The sequence below is a fragment of the Protomyctophum bolini genome, assembly GCF_963924005.1.
Source record: "Protomyctophum bolini genome assembly, chromosome: 9".
Taxonomy (NCBI): domain Eukaryota; kingdom Metazoa; phylum Chordata; class Actinopteri; order Myctophiformes; family Myctophidae; genus Protomyctophum; species Protomyctophum bolini.
The window spans coordinates 11721853-11743310 of NC_137870.1; the positions used below are offsets into that span (position 1 = coordinate 11721853).

At 43.2% G+C, this 21458-nt stretch overlaps 1 protein-coding gene across 2 annotated transcripts in view; it reads right to left on the minus strand.

The window, feature by feature from the left end:
* Positions 1–21458, minus strand: part of actn4 (actinin, alpha 4) — a 63446-nt gene that overhangs the window by 14071 nt on the left and 27917 nt on the right. Inside the window, exons 2-8 of one of the 2 annotated variants that reach the window (XM_080773017.1) lie at positions 9056–9170; positions 8598–8717; positions 5279–5365; positions 4627–4714; positions 2637–2715; positions 2257–2338; positions 152–237 (exon numbers count right to left, since the gene is read on the minus strand). In XM_080773017.1, the coding sequence (XP_080629143.1) occupies positions 152–237; positions 2257–2338; positions 2637–2715; positions 4627–4714; positions 5279–5365; positions 8598–8717; positions 9056–9170 (657 nt within the window). Of the gene's footprint in view, positions 1–151; positions 238–1510; positions 1597–2256; positions 2339–2636; positions 2716–4626; positions 4715–5278; positions 5366–8597; positions 8718–9055; positions 9171–21458 lie in introns of both variants that reach the window. The other variant, XM_080773016.1, reaches the window with a different exon arrangement.

The following is a 21458-nucleotide window of genomic DNA, read 5'->3' on the forward strand; positions in this document are numbered from 1 at the left end:
ATGTGGGAAGCATGGTTAATGTTAGGAAGTCTGTAGGGGTGTAAAGCTTTGAAATGGGAAGTGACAGTGTAAAGGCATGGTGTGTGTGTGTGTGTGTGACGTGTGTGTGTGTGTGAGCCTGAAGCATAAGCCGGAGCATGGCAGAGCTCACCTTCTGCGCGCCAGAGAATGCATGATAGAAGCAGGACACATAGGTCATAATGGCCTTCTCATCTGGCCTCAGTGTGCCAACGATGTCTACGCACAACCCAGCAACCAGCAGGAGGTTCAGAGAGGGTGGCAGTAGACAGAGAGGTGGGAGAGAAGAGAGAGAGACAGAGTGAAGCCAAAGCTACCCAAAGCTAGGGGTGGGGGAGGTAAGGAGACGTGTGAGAGGTTGTTTGTTTGTTTTCAGGAGATGCTCCTTGGTTCCTTAGCTGCAGGGTCCCTTAACGCCACCACCAGCAGTTTAGAGGGGCTGGGATGTCAGAGAAATAGGAGCAGAGGACTTGAGAGGGAGAGAAAGACATTAAGGGTCCACTCCACGAGTGAATGGATGTTGGCGCCACGAGCGCAGGGTTTGGGACACACTACTATACTTTACATACACACATACAAGTGCATATACAAGTGCTAACAAACTTTCTTGATTGTGGTTGGGGTTTAAACATGTCTTACGGTGGTGATAAAAGTGCAATGCGGATAGAAGCAGTAAAACTTTGGCTAGGAATATAAAATAATCTTCTTGTGCACGTATGTATAACTTGTTTCTAAAACTTCAGACCAGAGTAGCAACATCAGGTGTGTGCCACAGTTCTCCTGAGACTGTGACACACAAACAACTTCTAAACGAAGAGGATAATTAATTGGAGGAGGAAGAGCCAAATAAGCTACCTTCCTATCAAAGGCCCACAGGGAGAGCTGAGGAGAGTTCATATACAAAATATGAAAGGTAAAGGTCTGTAGCATAAGCATAGACACTGTGACTCAAGGAAATGTCCACAATAGGAATCTTAATTAAATGTTAATTATTTAGAATCTAATGTAATTGTCCCATTTAAAGAAATGGAAGAAGAAAATGCAACTGAACAAAGTAAACAACTACAGTAAACAAAGGGGGAAAAGCATTACGACGCCAGATCACGTGCCAGATACCGTTGTCTACCAATCTGCACTACAACCCCACAGACAGTAATCACACTATGTCAAAGTAACGGACTTCACACCTCCACTGTGAAAACACAGTCCTATCTCCACTACGGGACACATTTTACTGCTTCTACCAGCGTAATGAGCTCAAAATGTGTGCATGAGCGACGTGCGTGCACGCATGTATGTATGTGTGCGTGTATGTGTGTGTCCCACTCCCAACACATCCAGGTTCCTGAGCTAGGCCCAGGGCCATCCCAGGGCTGTAGAGAGAGAGAGACAGACAGAGGCCATGCCGGACAGAACAGCAGCACACAGAGGTGTTAGTATCGGCGGGTTAAAGGGCTGAGGACTCAAGAGGTGGTGGGGGGGTGTTTGGTACCTTCTGTGCTCCAGAGAAGGCATGGTAGAAACTGGACACATAGGTCATAATGGCCTTTTCATCTGGACGAGCAGTGTTCACAATGTCTACGAAGGCAAGACCGTGGTTATGTACAGTACACACACACACACACACATAGAGGCAAGACAACGGACTGGTGATTACACATACATCTACAGAACAGAACACAGAACGTATCACCGTTACACTGAAAGGTGATTTATACTTTAGTTACAGACAAACAGATATTATTAGACTGGCTAACACAGACACGACAGATATTAGATTGGCTATAACACAGACAGACATTTGCAAAAACAAAATGTTGCCCATTCAGGGGGCAGACAGGACATTCCAAAGGTCAATGGAATGAACATGCAGCCGGTAACAGTATACAATACATGGAGCTACAGATAATAAGAGGTAAAAATATGGTACATTCAGGGGTGGGTGGGGGGGGGTCATTCCATTGATGTAGCTGTGCTTTCATAATTTCCTGCTATAGTCAGTCAGGAGCTTGGAGCAAACCACTGCATAAAGTAAGACACGCATATTGGACTTCAGGGAGAAACACACACACACACACACACACGCACACTCTCCTAGTTATGTCAGACAATAATTGCATATCACACATGCACTTTACTAAATACACTTACATCTGATTATTCAAGTTAATTGCGTGACATTCTGACAAAATACAGGTGACATGGACCACCACCAACACGATAAAATGAAGGCCATACCTTCTGCGTCCATCATCTTGGGGATGTCCAGGTATTTCTCGGCCACTTCGAAGGCATTGTTCAGATTGTGCAACGGGTCGTCCTAAACAACCAATTTCATTGTTAGAAGACGGACAACTGGCCAATAGAGAGTTAATTTGGAGTAAAAATAAATAAACCATTTTAAATGTTTCACTTTGGGTCCATTTGAGTACGAAAGGAATACTGGACTGACATTAGTCTTGATTGAAATATTTTGTTATTTCAGGACTTTGATGTTGAATGCTAGTTTAATAGAGTTAGGGTATTCCTCTGTTCCAGAGCCAAAGTAAAAACGGCTCCAAAGTAAGTGATGTTTTAGATAATCTTTCCGAGCGATAGTGTGTTCTGATTGTTCTCACCTTTCTAAGCTTGTCGTAGTCGATAAGCTCAGGTCTGTGTCTGTGGATCAGAGCGTTGAAGGCAAGGCCATCCTTCCAGCTACCAGTTTGTAACAAAGAGAGAACAAAGAGGTGGGAGAGATTGTGAGAAACAGATTAAGATGGGGAGACAGTGAGTAAGACAAGGGGTGCAAATGGACAGAGGCTGGGATACAAAAAAATAATACTCCAATACAGGTGATTTGAAAGTGCACTCCAGCAGTGAAATCATATTGCTCTGTATCCAGCAGGGGGCAGTGTCACAATGGTCAAGGCAATATTCCTGTAGTTTTGACATGGAGTGAATAATATCAACCCTTGCATGTGCTGTTCTTTGTACCTTCAAATACCATCATATGTCTATTAGTGCTGTGGCAGTTCCACAAATACCATCAATATCATCATGACCTTATTGTACCAGCATACAATAAGGTCAGACTAAAGAGGTCCTTTGTCCACCAGTCGACCTTGAGGCTTAATCAGGAGATGTAGTAGCCAGGAGTAACAGGATAATCTAAGCGGTGGATATTGCTCTTGTCTTCATGTCTTTATGTATGTAAATTGTCTTGTTCTTCGTGTTATGTAAAATGTGTGTATATGTGTTCTGCATACTTGGCTGCTGTGTCGCAAGACAAATTTCAGTGTGAACTGACAATAAAGTACTATATCATATCATATCATATGTCTAAGTGCTGTGGCAGTTCCACACATGGTGCTTTCCAACTACATGCTACCGGCTCAACTCTACTTGGTTTTCCTTTGGGCAAAACTTGTGGATTGTACCCGGTACCTACTTCAATAATAATAATACCTGAACAGAGCAGCCATGATGCACATCCTCCATAATGGAATTCCTGTGCAGATTGTTAAAGCCATTGCCATAATGTACGAAAATCCCACCACGGGACATGTGGCTCCAAGGAAGCTCCAAGTGCAATGCATGTGCAAGGAAGTGCAATGAATACATGGCCAGCTCATAACAAACATTATTTATGAACAATTGAGACCTTTATCATATAATCGGTTCAGGAATATAAAAGAAGACATATCACAGGTTGTTTTCTAATCACTTACTTTTCGATGTGCACAGAGTGCACAGTATATAATTTTATCTGAGGATCTAAACAGCAGCAGGTATCGTTTCTGGCTCCAAAGTATCGTGAGATTTGGCTGACAGACAGGAAATGGTACGTTCAGAAAGGTACTTTGTACTCTTTAGATACCATACCTCTATAAAAATTACACAGTGTACACATCGCAAAGCAACACAGCAGACAATAATGTGTTACATGTCTTCAGGTCTCAGTCATTCATAAATAATGTTGCTGGTCACTGAGCTCTCATTGACTCCAGTGCATTCTGCCAAACCTGACCACTTCTCTTCCTTCTCAAAGCTTCCTTGTGTGGCTCGAGGAAGTCTTTGTTTTGGTATACACCTCAGTTGTGGTTCCAAGCGAGCTAAGGCGATATGAAAAGGAGACCCAAACACATTGACTGCTGATTGGTCAGCAGCATAATACCCTGAGCAATCTCACTTCCTCTTTTACTAAAGAGAGAATCGTGGCCCAGGCGGCTGGCGTAGCCGTCTGGGCACCTTGGCTGGTAATCCAGTCTGGCAGTGTGCTGCGGGTTCGACTCCCGATCCCGACGGCCTTTACTGCATGTCACCCCCCCCCCCCCCCCATCGCTCTCCCCATTTCCTGTCAGCCTACTGTATACCTATCCCTCTATAAAGTAAAATAAAGCCACAAAAAAATAAAAAAATAAAAGAGAATCGCCACTAGAATCATCACTGCGACAAAGCAGTTTCATGTGGCGTCACTATGACAACCAGCTACATTGACAAGCCACTATCTGCAGTGTAAAACGAGTTGAACCCACTAGTACCATGCTGTGATGGATGTCAGACTGTGCTGAGATGAGGTGCTTGCATGCGTGAGTGTATGCATATACAAGTGTATGCATTTATTACCTGATGTGGAAGTTCTGCACATTGACATTCTTGTAGGGAGCAGTCTTTCTCTGGCACCACAACAGCAGCCCCTCCTTAGCCGAGGTCTCTGTGGCAGCAAGGAGACATTGAATACAATAAGACAAGCTCCAATTAAGATCCAAGAAATATCTCATCACATGAGGACCACATAGGACCACAATGGACTCATGCCCTCAGAGCTTTTTGTGTTATCCTTTTAGAATTGCTTGTGCATTTGTACTTGCTGTACTGTTTGCAATTTGTTAAAGTATTCAATCAATGATGGGGGAAAAAATAACATCACATGCCAAAAAGTAGCAGATCTACAAACTCGGCAACAGTTGAGTAAACTATTTGGATTGGCATTGGACAATTCGCTTTAGGAGTAGAGTTTAGCGAAGGGCTAATTGTCTTCGGTCGTTTCATTTAGGTATTACAAAGGTCTTATGTCATTAAATTGTCACTTCACCGTCATCTGGGGAGTGGGGACCCTACTAAATCATGTGGGGGCCCCCTAGGGGTCCCAACCCATAGGTTGAGAAACACTGACCTACGTAACTTGACTACTCTTATCCATTGAAAACTGCAGTACCTGCTGTGTGTGTGTGTGTGTGTGTGTGTGTGTGTGTGTGTGTGTGTGTGTGAATTGTACCTTCTACAGAGATGTCCTGGATGGCAAAACGCAGGATGATTGTCCAGATCATTCCCAGGGTCATCTTAGCGTTTCCGTCCACGATTTCTACAAGACACAAAACATCACTTTGATTAATGCCCTGTGCGCACTACACAATTTTAAGCCAACAAAATTCCTGTGTCGGGCCCGATAATGAACTCCCGACAAATTAACGTGCGTCTTTTCCTTTACATTTCCTTTTTTTTTTTTTACATTATGACGTGTTCATTGCAATGATAAATGCAATGACTAATTACAGCTCTTTGCTGAACAGTTTTGGCACTTTTCACCACATTGCCCTGGTGCTGCTGGCACATACGTCCTTATCACATTCTCAACAACAAGCATGGCGACGGGGAAGAAGGCAAAGAACACGACTACTTCCAAGTGGAAAACCGAGGAAGAGGCTTTCATCAAGCCGTGGCAGTTACAGCCCTGGCTCTTTCAGTTTGAGGGTGTACCATGACAAAATAAAAAAGGCACAGGTTTGGAGAGAAATCTGAAAAAGTCTGCTAGTGTCACCATCATCACACCCAGTGCTTCCGTAGCCGCCATAATTGAATTACCCTTCTCCCCCGTCCCCAATTCCACTATATTTTCACGAACGTGTCCCCCGGCATGGGAATCGGGGAATGTGAGAAAAAAAAAAAGTCTAGTGTGACCAGTCTCAAGAGAAAGAAACCATTTTAATCAGATAGTCTGACATAGTACGTCGTGAACGATAATAGTTTAGTGTGTGCCCTAATGCCTTTATATCATATAACTTCTACTCATAAACCTCAACTAATATGAATGCAGTCATAATGACACAACTTCTATACATCAAAATTACTTACTACACTGTTGCCGTTATTATAAAACACACAATTTCTATACGGCACATAAAACATCACTTAGTTCAATGCTGCTTCACACGTCATCATTAAGGTAGTTCTGGTCATCATTTTCTACACAATGCACAACCTACGCAACCTACACTTTTTAGTTATGATTCGTCATTCCACTGCCCACTATGTAAACACTACTGAACGAATGTTACATGCAGACTGTATAATTATGATTAGCTCATAGGCCATGTTTGGATTCTGCTGCTTGCACCCATGTGATGTCTAATTAGCTCCTATTCTATACTAATATTGTTGTCACAATATTTTAGCCATTCAGTAGACATATCAATGAGGGATAAAACAACAGACAGTCAAGTGTCTGTTGTGGGGAAACTGAACTCAAGACCTTCCCAGTTAGAGAATCGTCAAGTCTATCCACTCTGCAACCGTTTGCACTTCTAGTGTCACAGACAGTCAATGTGATGTTAACCCATTCTGAACGGGAACCCGTTTTGGTGTTAGCATCATGTTATGCTTAAGCTATTGAAAAATAGCAGATCTACAAGCTCATAGCGCGCCACCGAGTGGCGCGCTATGAGCTTGTAGGTCTGCTATTTTTGAAAAATCGAAAGAACGACTGACATTTTTTTAATCTGATCTCAGGTCAGAATGGGTTCATCAGACCAGTGTGTGTCCCGTGGAAACCTCGTATGAATCTGATCTCAGGTCAGAATGGGTTAAGAGAGCTCAGCATATCGTTCATAACAAACATTCATGGCATCCCATAGATGCCATCATGCCAACACCCCAGGGCCCAGTCATGTCCTGGGAGTTCCTTACTTCAGCAGATACTTGGATGCTTTACAACATAGCTAGAAAAAAGGACAAACTGGTCGGTCCAATTCACAGTTCAATTGGCACTCAATCATTTGATGCGATTTAATTAATTTGAGTGTGTTGGGGAAAATGGTGGGAAACAAAAATGTTCAACTTCAGATCACGGTCCAGCATGCAGACTTTGTTTTTAGCTATGCATTTGTACTCATTTTCTTCCTGTGTTTGGAAAAGCATTATTATTATTATCATAACTTTATTGTTATTATATTGACTGAAAATGATTTGAAAACTATTTTGAGTAAATACATATTTTTCTGCGCACCCAATCACTGGCAACTATCAACTAATATGTAGGTCGAAACCTGGGTCGTTATCTGTATACCTTCACAATCCACAGATAGCTGAAAGGGAAATGAAACAAACGCACACACTCACTCACACACAGGTGCAGCAGTAAGTCATGCAGACTGATGGGTTAAAGAGAAGGTATGCAGTTCAGGTCAGATTCCTGTCATCTTTAAACACACATTACACGCATACTCTTCGAGCATCTGTCCTTCATCATCATCATCACCGATGCATCACTCCCTTTTCTGACTGCCTATCACTTTCTCTCCCCGTCTCTTCTACTTGTTGAAATGTTGACGCGTTCCTAATGTTTCAGGTCCTCATTAACATTTTGAAACATAACATAACATGGACGCCAGGCTTAATGTGGTTTAAATAGATAGTGGTGTAATGTTCACCGTTTTAACAGTAGGAACTTTCTGTCCAGCTACCTCCATACCACCATCTTGTGGTCATCCTTTGTTCTGTGTACAATGCTCATTTATTTATTTTCCACCAGATGATATTTTCTAGGGCATTTTTGTCTGTGCCCTATGAGTGCATAATGTATTCAGCGTGTGAGTCTGTACTGTATGTGACTATGTGTGCATGTTTGTGTCCGTCTGTAGGAGGGGTGTTATCCGGTGTCATGCAGTAGGAATGAGAGCTGGGGTGGTCATTTGTTAAGAGGGAGCAGAGAAAAGGTCACAGTGCTCTAGTCGACACACACGCACTATGTTTTATGTCGTCTTTCTTTAATGGTTTTCTCACACACACACACACACACACACACACACACACACACACACACACATACGCACGGCACGGCACGCACGAACGATTTAGTGGCCTAGTCAAGGACCTTTGCTCCACTCACAGATAAGATCAGAAGTAATCTAAAGGAGAGTGGAGATGGAGATTGTGATGGACAGAGATGAGAATGGAGGTACATTTCTTTTCATGACAGAGGTCAGGGGCACTGGTTCGCTTACACTTCAACACTCGATTGCTTGCCCATTTGTGGCTCTGGGTAAGAAACTCAGCCAAATACTTAAAATGTTTGGTTTGAATTCTTGTAGAAAGACTTGAAGTAAAAAGGATAAAATATGCATACAGAAAGATGTAACTATTGCAGTACAGTGTGCATTTATATCTAATATGCATGTATTTTCTGAGCTTTCCATCCAAACGGCATTGCGGTTTCGGTAAGACCTTTGTATATCATGCACCTGCTTATGAAAATGACCTTTTATGGATTGTTGGTCAATGCATGAGGAGCGTGGGTGTGTGCATAGTTACATACTGACCTTCTGCTCCAATGGAGACCAGTTTGACACCCTTGCTAGCGATGAAGTCCAGGGCTTTGTTTACATTGTTGATCTTGTGGACCCTCATTTTGCCTCGCTCAGGTTTGGGTAACCGTTCGCCTACACACAAACACACACACACACAAACACACACACACACACACACACGGAAGAGCAAACAAAAATTGAATGAGTTAGCTCCTGTGGTGTCAAGAGGATAACATGTTTCCACAGGCTCAGCAGAAAGACAGACCAGCAGACAGGCAGACAGACATCTCCATTTAAAGATATAGTCGCACAAAAGAAAACAATGCAACTAAAATGTCAGTGTCACTACCAACAATAAAAACTAAATACATTCTGCCATTATTAATCAAAGCTTTCTTTATTAATCAAAGCAACAAAAAAAAAAAAGCTTTCTACAGCCTTCTTTCCCAACCAGATGCCATTTCAATTACCTGATATCACCTCCAACAGTAGCATGAGTTTAAGTCCATCTCTGAAGTCCTCCTCAATGTTTTCAATCTGCGTGCCAGCCTTCCTCAAGTGGGAGTTGCACCACGCCGTGAATGTCTACACAAGAACACACACACAGGAAGGACATTTAGAGTCACGAACACTCTGGTCACATAGATAGTTGATCATTCAAAGAAAGGAAAATACCATGGCACTGATGACTGCTATTAAGAGGCTCCCTGGATCAGCCAAGCAATATGCTAACATAAAAGGGAGAGTGTATTGCCTATTACAAGGTGTATTTAGAGTCATAGAAACGCCGTTGGCAGGGGTGTTTGTAATTTTTTTACCTTGCCACAGCAGGTTTCAAAATGACTACCGGTTCAGTCGGCCCAAACAATATTGGTGGGCATGTTTTTATTGTTTTTAAAGCTTTAGATTAGAAGAATTGTTATACAGTACGTCAAAGCGATTTCAACAGAGAAAAATAAGCATAGAGTTCACAGGAAACTGGGTCACTCAGTGGGAGTCACTGTGACAACACAGCCACATGGTTACAGGAGGCAGGGACAGGCATACAGTCATAGTGTACAATGTACAATGTCATATAAAATATTCTTAAACACATTCTGAAGAGAGTGATTTATAATATACTTAAACACATTCTGAAGAGAGTGATTTATAGTCTCATCTGGGGGTTAGAGGTTTACACACACTGAGGTTCATACGCAGAGGTGCACATGACTGGTGCGCCGCCAGTGAGTACCAACATTTACTAGCTCTGGTATAAATATAAATGTCTCTCTATCTACATCCTGTATGTATACTTAGAAATAAAACTAGTGTTCATAAGAGGGATGTTAATAGTTAATCGTTAATACTAGTTAATAGTCACTGTTAAGAAAATAATTCAACTTAACGGTTAAAAAAATAAATTGCTGTTCTAACATTGTGTGGTTTTCTGTGAATGTAATGCTGTCTGTGCACGCACGCAGCCGAGGAACGCACATGTGGGCCGGACGACGGCCGGTAAAAAGAAAGTCCCCCTCCTTACATTGGGCCGTCTCTGCTTTTGCATGAGATGTGACAGACAAGACAGTGCACTTTTCATTCAATTTCATTCCTCATACAAAGCTGCCATTGCCTGCCTGGCTGGCCCTGTATCTCAAATGGTCAAATAAATATTTGATTAAGGAATATAATATGCCTTTTGTATTCTTTCTGTATATCAGCAAAATGTAGATTTTTTTTTCTACATAGAAATTAAGATTCTCAGATTATTATTTTTAAACACTGCTCATCAACTAACCGGTTAATACTAGATCAATAAGGTTATCAAAACGTATCAATTATCTTTTAATTGGATCATTCCCATGCCTAGTGAATTACAATCATCACAAGTGGCTCTTATTTTGAAGAGGAAGTCCGTTTTGGTTGTAACCAAACTGCCATGACAAGTTGTTATGAATCTGCCATTTGAAGCTAGTCTAACCAAGTAAATAAGAACCCATGTGGATTAAACACAAGCTTTTAGCCAATGTTCATATATTTACGATATGCAAACCATGCATCTGTGACTTAAACTTTGTAGTGACTGAGTGACTAGTTCTCATGCTGGCTAAAGTAACGTGGTAGAGTAGAGAAGTCTGCCCAGTGCGCACCAAGCAACATCTCCATGTGCTCCCCTGAGAACTAGCCCAGTTCTTTTTATATGAACCCATGTTCATACGCAGTCGCAGATATATGGTGGATAGGATAGAAAACAGAAATTCACACCATTATTCAGTCACCAATCAGGGCAAACCAATGCAAAGTCAAAAGAACATATTATGCACAATACTTAAAATCAAATATCACATTGGTTTCACTACATTGCAAACGTAACCGTTTAGAGAAAAAGCATACATAAAGTGCTGGTTTGAATCCATGTTTTTGTCTGTCTGGTAAGCCTACATTAATGGAAAATCTGTTTTGAATCTTTTCTTTTTTTGCACAATGCTGTAGCACAGAGACACAAACATGGCAGGACAACAAGTGGAAGGTTTGGCATTACTTTCCCCCACAAGCATTGCCACCAAGTATGAAACCACTAGCGTAAATTACAATTGCACATATTACTCCGTCAATCACCCAAAACAGAAGGGTATTGTATTGTAGGCTACTATTGAGTCTGAGAATCAACCAATTGAATTCTGTGTACATAAAAGATCAATTCTAAAGTCTGGTCTAGTCCTCTTATACACACACTCATTGGTCGCTCATCTGTGCTCCTTCTCTCGCTCATCCTCTCCCTCCCTCCCTCCCCAATTTCTCTCAATCTTTTTCTGTATGCGTTTCAAGTCTTTCACTCTCTCAACTCCTCTGCACTTTTCCCCACTCTCACCTCTCAGACTGCAGTCAACTCAACTCATCGACTTGAGTAGAATCCACACCTCAACCAAAAGTGATGGATTCAGATTCTCAGAATCAAAACCTGATCGACCCACCACCCGCCTGCTCTGCCTCACCTTACACCAGGTACGAGTCTGTCGCTCTGTCCGTGTGAATTATTTGTGTTTTGTACAAAAACATTATGACAGGGTACTGGTAGCATGGCCCTCTCTCTCCCCACCATTCCAGTGGACATCAGCACAAAGGGACCATTGAGCCCTGAGAATAATGGTTCCCTTCAGCCCACCCCTTCGGCCCACCACTCTCGTGCCCGTTCTCTATCTCAAACTACTGGCTTCCTCAGACCCCCCTGTAACCCACCGGCATGATGAGGAGGAGGGAGAGAAAAGGAAGATGTTCCAGTAGGACTGGAGCATCATGAGGGACACAAAACTAACAAACGAGAGGTACAGTATGTGGGTGAGATGGAGATAGACAGACAGCCAAAACTATGCAGTGCCAATTCCCCAGTCCCACCCACCTGTGTGTACAATACATACCTCCAGCCACCGCCCCACAAGCCTAACCCTAGCCAAAGGACTCTCTGACAGCCTTCTGACAGGTCCCTGCCCGACCAAGCAGCAGGGTCCTTCCGCAAAGCAGAGGTTGTTTTTATGCCCAGTCACTATACTGCACACGAGATGTTCCTCATACCAAGTATAAACCAAGAATTTAATACATATCAATATGAGGCAATGGATTTTAGAGAGAAGATTTTTGTCCAACCTAGCAAGTCACAACAGCAACCAATGGTGTGGGAGCAGCACTGGTGGGACTTCACAAAAGGATCAATTGGTGACAACAGTGTTTATTAGGCCGTTCAAAGAGCCAGTGTCAGGACAAGAAGTCCTACCCAGCCATCAGTGGCCACCGCTGAATGCAGCTAGAGACTGGCTGCACAATCGCTGCATCACCGATTGCTTATGGTCCGCTCGCAAACAGCCAAGCTGGGAAACAGAATCATGTACTGGGACCTCTACTTGTGTTCTGTGGCCTTGTGAGGTTTGTGTATAATGTAATGATTCAAGGGCGACCATCTCTAAGACTTCTAGAAGTCTCCATCTCTAAACCTTTGGGGTGGGGGGTGAGGATCCATCGAGTCACAGGCGCATATGGCAACACAGTGATGCGTCACAGTCTGACACTCAGATACAGTAGTAGACAATCATCATGTCACGGTTATCAATATGCTTATGCAGATAAATGTGCTGTCACTGAGTCAGCCAAGCTGAGGCTGTACCATAACATATAACATATCTGTACTACTGATGTTCCAGCACCAGCAGGGCCGCTGATAACAGTACAATAGACAACAGGAGAGGTTCTGAGACAGAGGAAAGGGGACTCCACAGGCCGGGACTTGCAGAGTTACAGAGTCGCGCACTTCTTGTAACAACAAAGTGTTTTCAACGTCATCACCATCATGCCATTCCATAAAATGGAAACAATAAACAATCGTTCCGTTGAAAACAAGGAACAGAAACACTTCTACTCTATTGAATTCTGTTCGACTGAATCTGTCATTTAGTAAGGAAGTATGAATTGTTTCTGTTCTGTGTAGCTGGTGGTCAGGGACAAGAAGCTGTACTAATGTCTGGTACTTGCACAAAATGCATGCATGAATTTTATTTGACCAATTATTATATGAATAAGCCAACATCTAGAATTCAATTACTAAATATGTGAGATTTGCTACAGGTTAAAGGACCACTTCACCACTTTTCAACCTATCTTCATATAATTGGCAGTTCAGAAATGCATCCACCAGTGACATCATCGATGGAGAATCCAAGCTAATAGAAACTGCAGGACTTCTATTCCTGAAAAGTTGCAATGCGAAAATGGAAGCCATCGTTCTCACGATAATACAAATCATATTTCTTTTGTATCTGGTTTTTTTAAATCCTTAACGATGGTGGTCCTTTAATGGACAAGACACATTCCATGTATAGGAAAGAGACATTTTAAGTGAAGAATAAATGTCACTAAACAGCCCAGCCCATCACAGTTTGGGTTTTTTTCTAGAATCTTTTCCAGCGCATTTCCTTCCTTTCAGCAACTTTTAAATAAAATCCACTTTCTCGATTGATGAAAATGAAATGGAAGAGTCTAAATCTGGTATGAATGGTCAACCAGGATCAGCGCCAGCTAAGCCTGTTAAGCCAGGGCACAAGGGATGCTTGTGTTCTATACACAGATCAGGTGTAAATGAGAGAATTTCTGACCTGGGCTGAGGTCTGAGGACACAGATAACAAGCTAGCTCACTCCTGGGCGAGACAGAGGGGAAGAGAGCAGAGCAACCACATGCTCTCACTTTAGGACACAAACACATTAGCCTGTGGAATTACCTTTGAGAACTCGCAAATGCCACACAGTGGCGAATGCGGTTTAAAAAAAAAAAAAAAAAAAAGGTGCCAGACAGACAGCCCCTTTTAACCCAAGTCAAATGGTGTTGTGTGTTCCAAGGTCAGGCCTATGAATTAAGCCACAGACGCCACCAATATTCTTTGTGTAGCCTAGCCATATACATCATCCATCTCAAAAGCAACCATCTCAGACAGGGTTTAGCATGTACTCTAAAAAATTCAAGCATGGGTATGAGCCTTGTGTTGACCAGAAGAAACAGTGGGCAGCATGACTCTGGAACTAGTTAAGAAGAGTGGGCAACATTCCTCCTGCTGAGAGAAGAGACAGGACACTGCAGGGTCTACTGGGGTCAGCCGTTTTAATGCATGCATGCATGAGCAGCATGATGCATGTGCAGACTGACACACACACATGTCAGGTAGTACGGTTAGTACCATACATTTCACTGCTTTACAAACAGAAGAATGTTGGTGTTGTTGGAGGGACAACAAGGGCGGATTTGTGCGAGCAACGCATTTGTGCAATCAGAACTAAATTGGAAGAGAAATAACGGAAAATAATCAGGGAGCGGTTCAAGGTAGAAAGGTGCACAGACTTCTCATTTCAAACCCATTCTGTCATGCCAGCGGTGCCAGCGGTGCCTTCAACACAGACCTCATTGATTGACACATTGATTCTGCAATCTGACTGAGCTGTGTCTGTTCAAAGGCAGCATGAAAAGGGCAACAGAGTGAGGAGCTGCTTGAAGTCATCCACAATTAAATTAAATTAAGCCAAGAATCTGGCCAAGAAGAGGAACTTCTCCAACATGTTAAGTTATCCCAGCAGTCATATGTGGATTCACACACAGCTACATGCAGTCATATGTGGATTCACACACAGCTACATGCAGTCATATGTGGATTCACACACAGCTACATGCCAGTCATATGTGGATTCACACACAGCTACATGCAGTCATATGTGGATTCACACACAGCTACATGCCAGTCATATGTGGATTCACACACAGCTACATGCCAGTCATATGTGGATTCACACACAGCTACATGCCAGTCATATGTGGATTCACACACAGCTACATGCCAGTCATATGTGGATTCACACACAGCTACATGCCAGTCATATGTGGATTCACACACAGCTACATGCCAGTCATATGTGGATTCACACACATGCATCATTGATTCTTTTGATTTAGCACTCAACTAAAGGTTGAGCTCATGTAACCGCAGCTGAGAAGGCACACGTTGGGATTCAAGTCCCTTATTACAGGTCCATTTGGCTACATTTGTAAACTCTTAAGAGTTAACATGCCATTATATTTGTAAGCATACAGTACTGTGTGAACATCATGGGGTCATTCGGGTCAAGAAGATGACACAGACGGAAAGAATTGATTGATACATCTTTCTCTCAGGCTGTCACTCCTTGGAAAGGAATGCAGGGGAAACTAAAACACCACCGAGAAACCAACTATCTACACACTTGCGTGTGCGTACACACACACACACACACACACACACACACACACACACTTCAAATGCTCCACTTAGACCCAATTAAGCATACACAATTAGTAATTACCACACCCAAAGCATTCGTACTATAATTTTTGACTGTGCGTGTGTGTGTGTCTGTGTGTGTGTGTGTGTGTGTGTGTGTGTGTGTCACACATGGGTGTGTCCCGCTACACCTGGAAAGAATGACCCAAGCTTGAACACTATGTTATTGCACAACTACCTAGCATTCTCTACATGACTTCAACATGGTGTGTGTGTGTGTGTGTGTGTGTGTGTGTGTGTGTGTGTGTGTGTGTGTGTGTACGCACGCACACACACACACACACGCACGCACACATGCATATGAGTGAGAGAGATATCACACGCCCTGGTATGCGTCGATGAGCTCATTCTTTCATTGCCATGCTGTTCTAGTGTGGTTGTCAGACCCAAGGTCTGCCAAGTCAAATCAAAGGGCTCCCTCTCTCTATCCTGGCATTTGACTGTGTATGGCTGTATGCAATGGCAAAACACAACATTGGTTGGTTCCGTGATAGACTCCAGTGTGTTACCGGCTGATACCGACAATAAGCCACTATGCACAATTGCACAGCAAATATATAAAATTAGTTAGTTGGTGAGAAAATCTCCACACCATGGCAGTAAATTGGCTATTTTTTGTGCACAACACTGGCATGCAACAAAGTATAAATCACTCTTAACACTTTGTGCTTCACTTTGACTTTCACTTCTCCAGGCATTCCCATAGTTGTGCAGCCAGACTTGTTTATGCCGTGTTCATTTATGACCAGAGCCTGAGGTGCTTCATGTCATGCACACAGCAGCATGATGAGCTGTGATTGGACTTTTGAGGAGACGTACAGTCGTACACGTACATACATCCTGTTTTTAGATGGCTTGGTCTTTGGCCATACGAGGTGCAATTCTACATCTGTCTCAGTGACACTTCTACGGTTGGACTGTTGGTCCTAAGAGTTATACAGAGCTGAGCTCCCTGGCAGGAGTTACAACCTCAAGGAACTTGGATGAAAGCATGCTGCTGGACTGGGCCGGGCCAAAACCATGCTGGCCTGGCCCCATGAATAAAACTCAGTGTGTGCTAGTCTGGTCTGGCTTGACACAAGGCTACCTATTCTTAGCCACGCACCAATTAAAACGGGGCTGTGGCGTGCAGTGTGGCAGCACTGCTGGCCATTGTCACAAACTCTGGTGTGGGTTTGCTTCAGTCACCCAACAACACAGGTCGGCTATTATGTGCGGTTCCATGCAGACCATACTAGCTCCGTTTTAACTGGATTTTCCCAGCTCTATACATACAGTATGTGTGCACATACATACACACACACACACACACACACACACACACACACACACACACACACACAGTATGTCGACATTTGAATAGCCTAATGCTTATTAGAGGGTTCACCCAGCCAAGGACTCGAATTCTATTAATTTAGTCAAACAGTGATGCCTCAGCAAAACATACAAGTGACAAAGTATGAACTATATAAGCAGAACCATGCACAGTGAAACTAATCTCCATTCTAGAACGGTAATAGTAATAAACCCATAACCTCCATTCTAGAATCAAAGAGAACTCAAACAATAGTACAGAACTCTACATGCAGACCGTCTAGCTCCATTCATCGAGGTAATGTGTAACAGGATATGCAGCCTGCTACTACTAGAGCTGCAGCAGCAACGGGTCTACTGTCACAGTGGAACATGATACAGGGCCCCAGGGCAGTGGAGGACCTGCTATCCCCCCCTCGCGGTGCGCGTGTGTGTGTTGCTTTGCCTCACACCCAGCAAGTGGGAGGAAGGAACGAACTTCATCTGAATGACAAAACAGCTGTTTGGACAAATTCAGCATTCTCCAGGCCTCCGACACAAATGTGCACAGCGAAATCCGGCTGTTTGCATCGTCCCCAACGGAGAAATAATGAGTTAAAAACATGCACAAGAGTGTACACATCAAATCAATGGATTTAGAGGACACTGCCCGAGGTTGCCCTATTCTCATCCTCTCATGTTGTCTGGACAGTACACACACACACACACACACACACACACACACACACACACACACACACCCTATCTGAGACATGTGCTGACAGGTAGTCCCTGAAGATGAGCTCTAATATGGGGGACATTTTCTCATAGCAGACAGCCATGTCATTATGTGAGTCAGCAGCTTTAACACAAGTGTTCTCAGCCAAGTAGGGCTATATCATATTCAGAATTAAATATTTGATCAATCTTACAATTTGTAATCATATACAAACTTAGTGTTTTACAGCTTTCAGGACGCAGAGCACTGCACTAGAAAGTGCAACTTTGTGTAGAGGATTTGAGGGGCCCCTTGGGGGGGGGGGGGGGGGGTTTCAGAAAGAGTCCCCAGCTAAATCAATTATATAGTTAATCTTCACCATTATTACAAGTTATACAACCAGAGAATGTGCAAGGCTATTTTGATCAGAGTTTCACCTAGAACACCAGAACACCAGAGGTAATGAGGAAGAATATGGCAGTTCATCGAGTGCACAAGAACCTGGCTGGCACTATCAAGCAGACAAACGTCTTTCTTTCTTTGTTTCTCCTAATATAGAAACAAAGGGAAGGGAGGATTTAAGGGGAGGAAATGGGAGGAGTGGACGAGCGGAGGAGGAAGAGAGAGCAGGAAGAGGAGGAGCAGGTAAGCTGATGGATGTAGGAATGTGAGGAACAAAAGAGGAAGAGGCAGAGTGGGAGGAGGGTGCCGACATATCGGCTAAATTAAAAATAAATACCGTACGTCTGTTGGCAAAATTAAATTTTGCAAGGTTAAGTGGAATAGGTGTTTGGTGCCCACTGGCCAGAGTAGATGGAACAACCGAGACAGACACGTTTGGAACATACTGTGTCTGTAACCAACAGTGAGTTGATAGTCAAACTACCTGTTAAGCCTGAGTTACAGACTTTGTGCCCTTTGTTGTTGACCAGAATTTAGAGAAAAATAGCCACATAGCTTTTTCCTTAGGCCGTAGCCATGAAGAAAACCTAAATACGAAGTGTTAAAGGACCCTGGACCCATACGATGTTAACCTAGTGCAGCCTCCTCTCACCCGTCTGACGTCTGTGTGGTTGTCCTGAACTCAATCAAATCGGCAACCTTTGTTCATTTACTTATAGCCATTGTCTTACTTGTCCTGCCATAGAGGTTGGAGGCCAGAAACGGAGAGAGAGAACACGTGTGTGTGTGTGTGTGTGTGTGTGTGTGTGTGTGTGTGTGTGTGTGTGTGTGTGTGTGTGAGAGTCCAATGAGCATTTGTTAAGTGAAAATGTGGCCGTGTAGGAATGAGTAACCCGAGAGCTTGCAAAGACCACGAACATGAGTGACGCATATCCATCTCTCCCACATCTCAATCTTAGGGGTCGTTTACTAACATGGCAGTAGAGTCATGTTGGACACACACACACACACACACACACACGAGGTGAAGAAGGGAATAGAGGAGACGGAGGAAATGAGGAAGGCCGGGAGAGAGGGAGGTAAAGTGTCTTAGCTGTGTAGTTATTTAGTGATTTATTAATGACTCTTCCTGTCTTTGTTGCTCAGAAGAACGCTACACTGGGTTGGGTTGCACAGTCATTGAGGGTGGAGTGTGTGTGTGTGTGTGTGTGTGTGTGTGTGTGTGTGTGTGTGTGTGTGTGTGTGTGTGTGTGTGTGTGTGTGTGTGCGCGCGTGTGTGCGTGTGCGTGTGTGTGTGTGTCTGCCCCATCAGTTAACCCTTTTGGGGTCAGAAAAACATAGATCCTTTTACAAGGGGCTGGGGGCGGACTGGGGAGTAAATCATTTTAAACACACAAACAAACATAACAGTGAGTTGATACTCAACTCATCTTTTAAGCCTAAGTTGCATATTGGTGTCACACACCACAAATTGCAGATACAAGCTCACACACTATACGTACAGCTTTTCTGTGCCCTTTGTTGATGTTGACCAAAATGTTGAGGAAAAGAGCCACAGGGAGTTTTTGCCTTAGGGGGCTTAATTGGACCTCGGCAATGAATTCCATTCAACCCCAACCTAAATCACATAACACCATGTCTATATTATTTGCAATATTTCAACAAACATAAAGGCAGTATAATCCTCTTGTGTGTCAGTAACGACTGCTTGCACAACCTATTTCACACACAGCATATTTCACAACACTGTCACTCAACCACCGACATATTAACAGTTGAGCGACAATGTTGCATGCATCGTTAAAATATCAACACCGCTTGACTCAAAGCCTATTCATTCATTATAGTTTACTCTTTCTGCATTCAGACAACACTATCACACTATCCAGAGTGACCTTAGTACGCAGGTTACAGTTTCAGTGTCTAGACAAGCAGAAGTCACTTCACTTCTTAGTTACATGCTACTTTTGTGTCCTCTAGCATGTAGACCTCACTGCCAGCCATCCTTAATCCCCTAAAAATACCAGCCCATCCAAAAAACACTCACCCCGAGATCCGTCTCAGATTAAAAGCAATAATCCTTTAAAGTATGTATACTCATTCTACTGTGGCTCTTAGAAGACCACCGCAGAGAACCTATGGAGACACGTTCTTCCTTATTGGTATAACAGGCTGTGATGGTAGAGTACTTTCAAGAGTAGTATTATAAAGATTCATAGGGTCGATTTGTACTTCAAAAAGAAAAGAATATGCAGGGTTTTTTTTACCGAAGAGAAAGAAATATGGGCCTTTTGATGAACTGCACAAAATATCTTCATATTCTCATTTCCCCCCACAAACGTGACAATTATTTCAGCCGACTGCACTGGTTATCCACTGTACTTGTGCCTATTTAGTTGGTGTTGATGTTTACTTGTTCACATAATGCTCATGTACGTTATTTCGATGGATGGATGCTGTCTGCTTTTCCACAATTGCCAATTATATTATTTAGACAGATGCTAGCCAAGGTTTGAGGTCTACCTGCTAATTGCTTTCTCGTTACTCTATTTACTTGACCACTCGAACCCGTTGTTGGTTGACCAGGGTTCATGCGCTCTGATTTTACACTTTGGATTGGAGGTCACTCTGGATAGGATAGTCTACTAAGAGTGGTTGTTCACCCGGAACATTTTTAAAGTATAATATTAATAACATAAAGAGCCGAGTTTGGGTGAGCCAGTTTGTCTTTGTTCCTACGAATGGGTCTGTGTTGGACGACAACTGTCCTTCCACAGAGTCACAGTCAGAGTCAGAGTCCAGTGGGACAGTGACAGAATGGCAGGATGTAATGAGAGAATGTTGACACTTCCTGGGTCGGAGGGAGTGGTGGGCAGAGACTGTGACCCTTCCTGGGAAGGAGGGTAGGACACAGGAAGTGGAGGGGAGAGAAGGTAAGGAGGACACAGGAAGAAAAGAGGTGTGTCCGAAGCCTTTGATCTCAGCTCCAGAACAAACCCCCTGGACTCCAATGAAGAGATAGATGGGAGAGATGCAAGAGTAAGGAAAATAAGGGAATAGATTTAAGATTGGTGGGGATGGAGGGATAAGTAATGGTAATGGAATCAGACATGGGTGAAATTGGAAATTGCCCTTGTAAATAATCGCATATAGAGTTTGTTTGAATGTACTTGGGACTAGCAGACGCGTACTTGAGACACCTCAAGGACAGTTTAGGCAATGCCAGGTATAAGTTAAGGCAAGGAAAGGTTTACGCAATTTATTTCAAATATGTTCCATGGCTACAGTTGCCTCTCTTGTACTATTTGGCAAGGCCCACCCATCTGGCCCTTAGCTGGCTTAAAACAAACCCCTTAAGTGTAATGTCTGCAAACAGCATTTGTCCCTTGTAGACAAAGAAGGCAACATAGGGAGAAAGGGCGAAGAAAGATGAAATGAGAAAAAGTGGAAAAACAGAGGGTGATAATGGTAAAGGAACCATGTCATGGCCGCTGAACTGGGGAGATGTCAGGAATGTCTTCGAAGTCCTCCTACACTCTCTCTCTCACCCTCACCCTGACTCCCTCCTCCCATCATTACCCTACTCGTCTCGTTACACATCAGAGGCATTTGAAGCCATATATCAAACA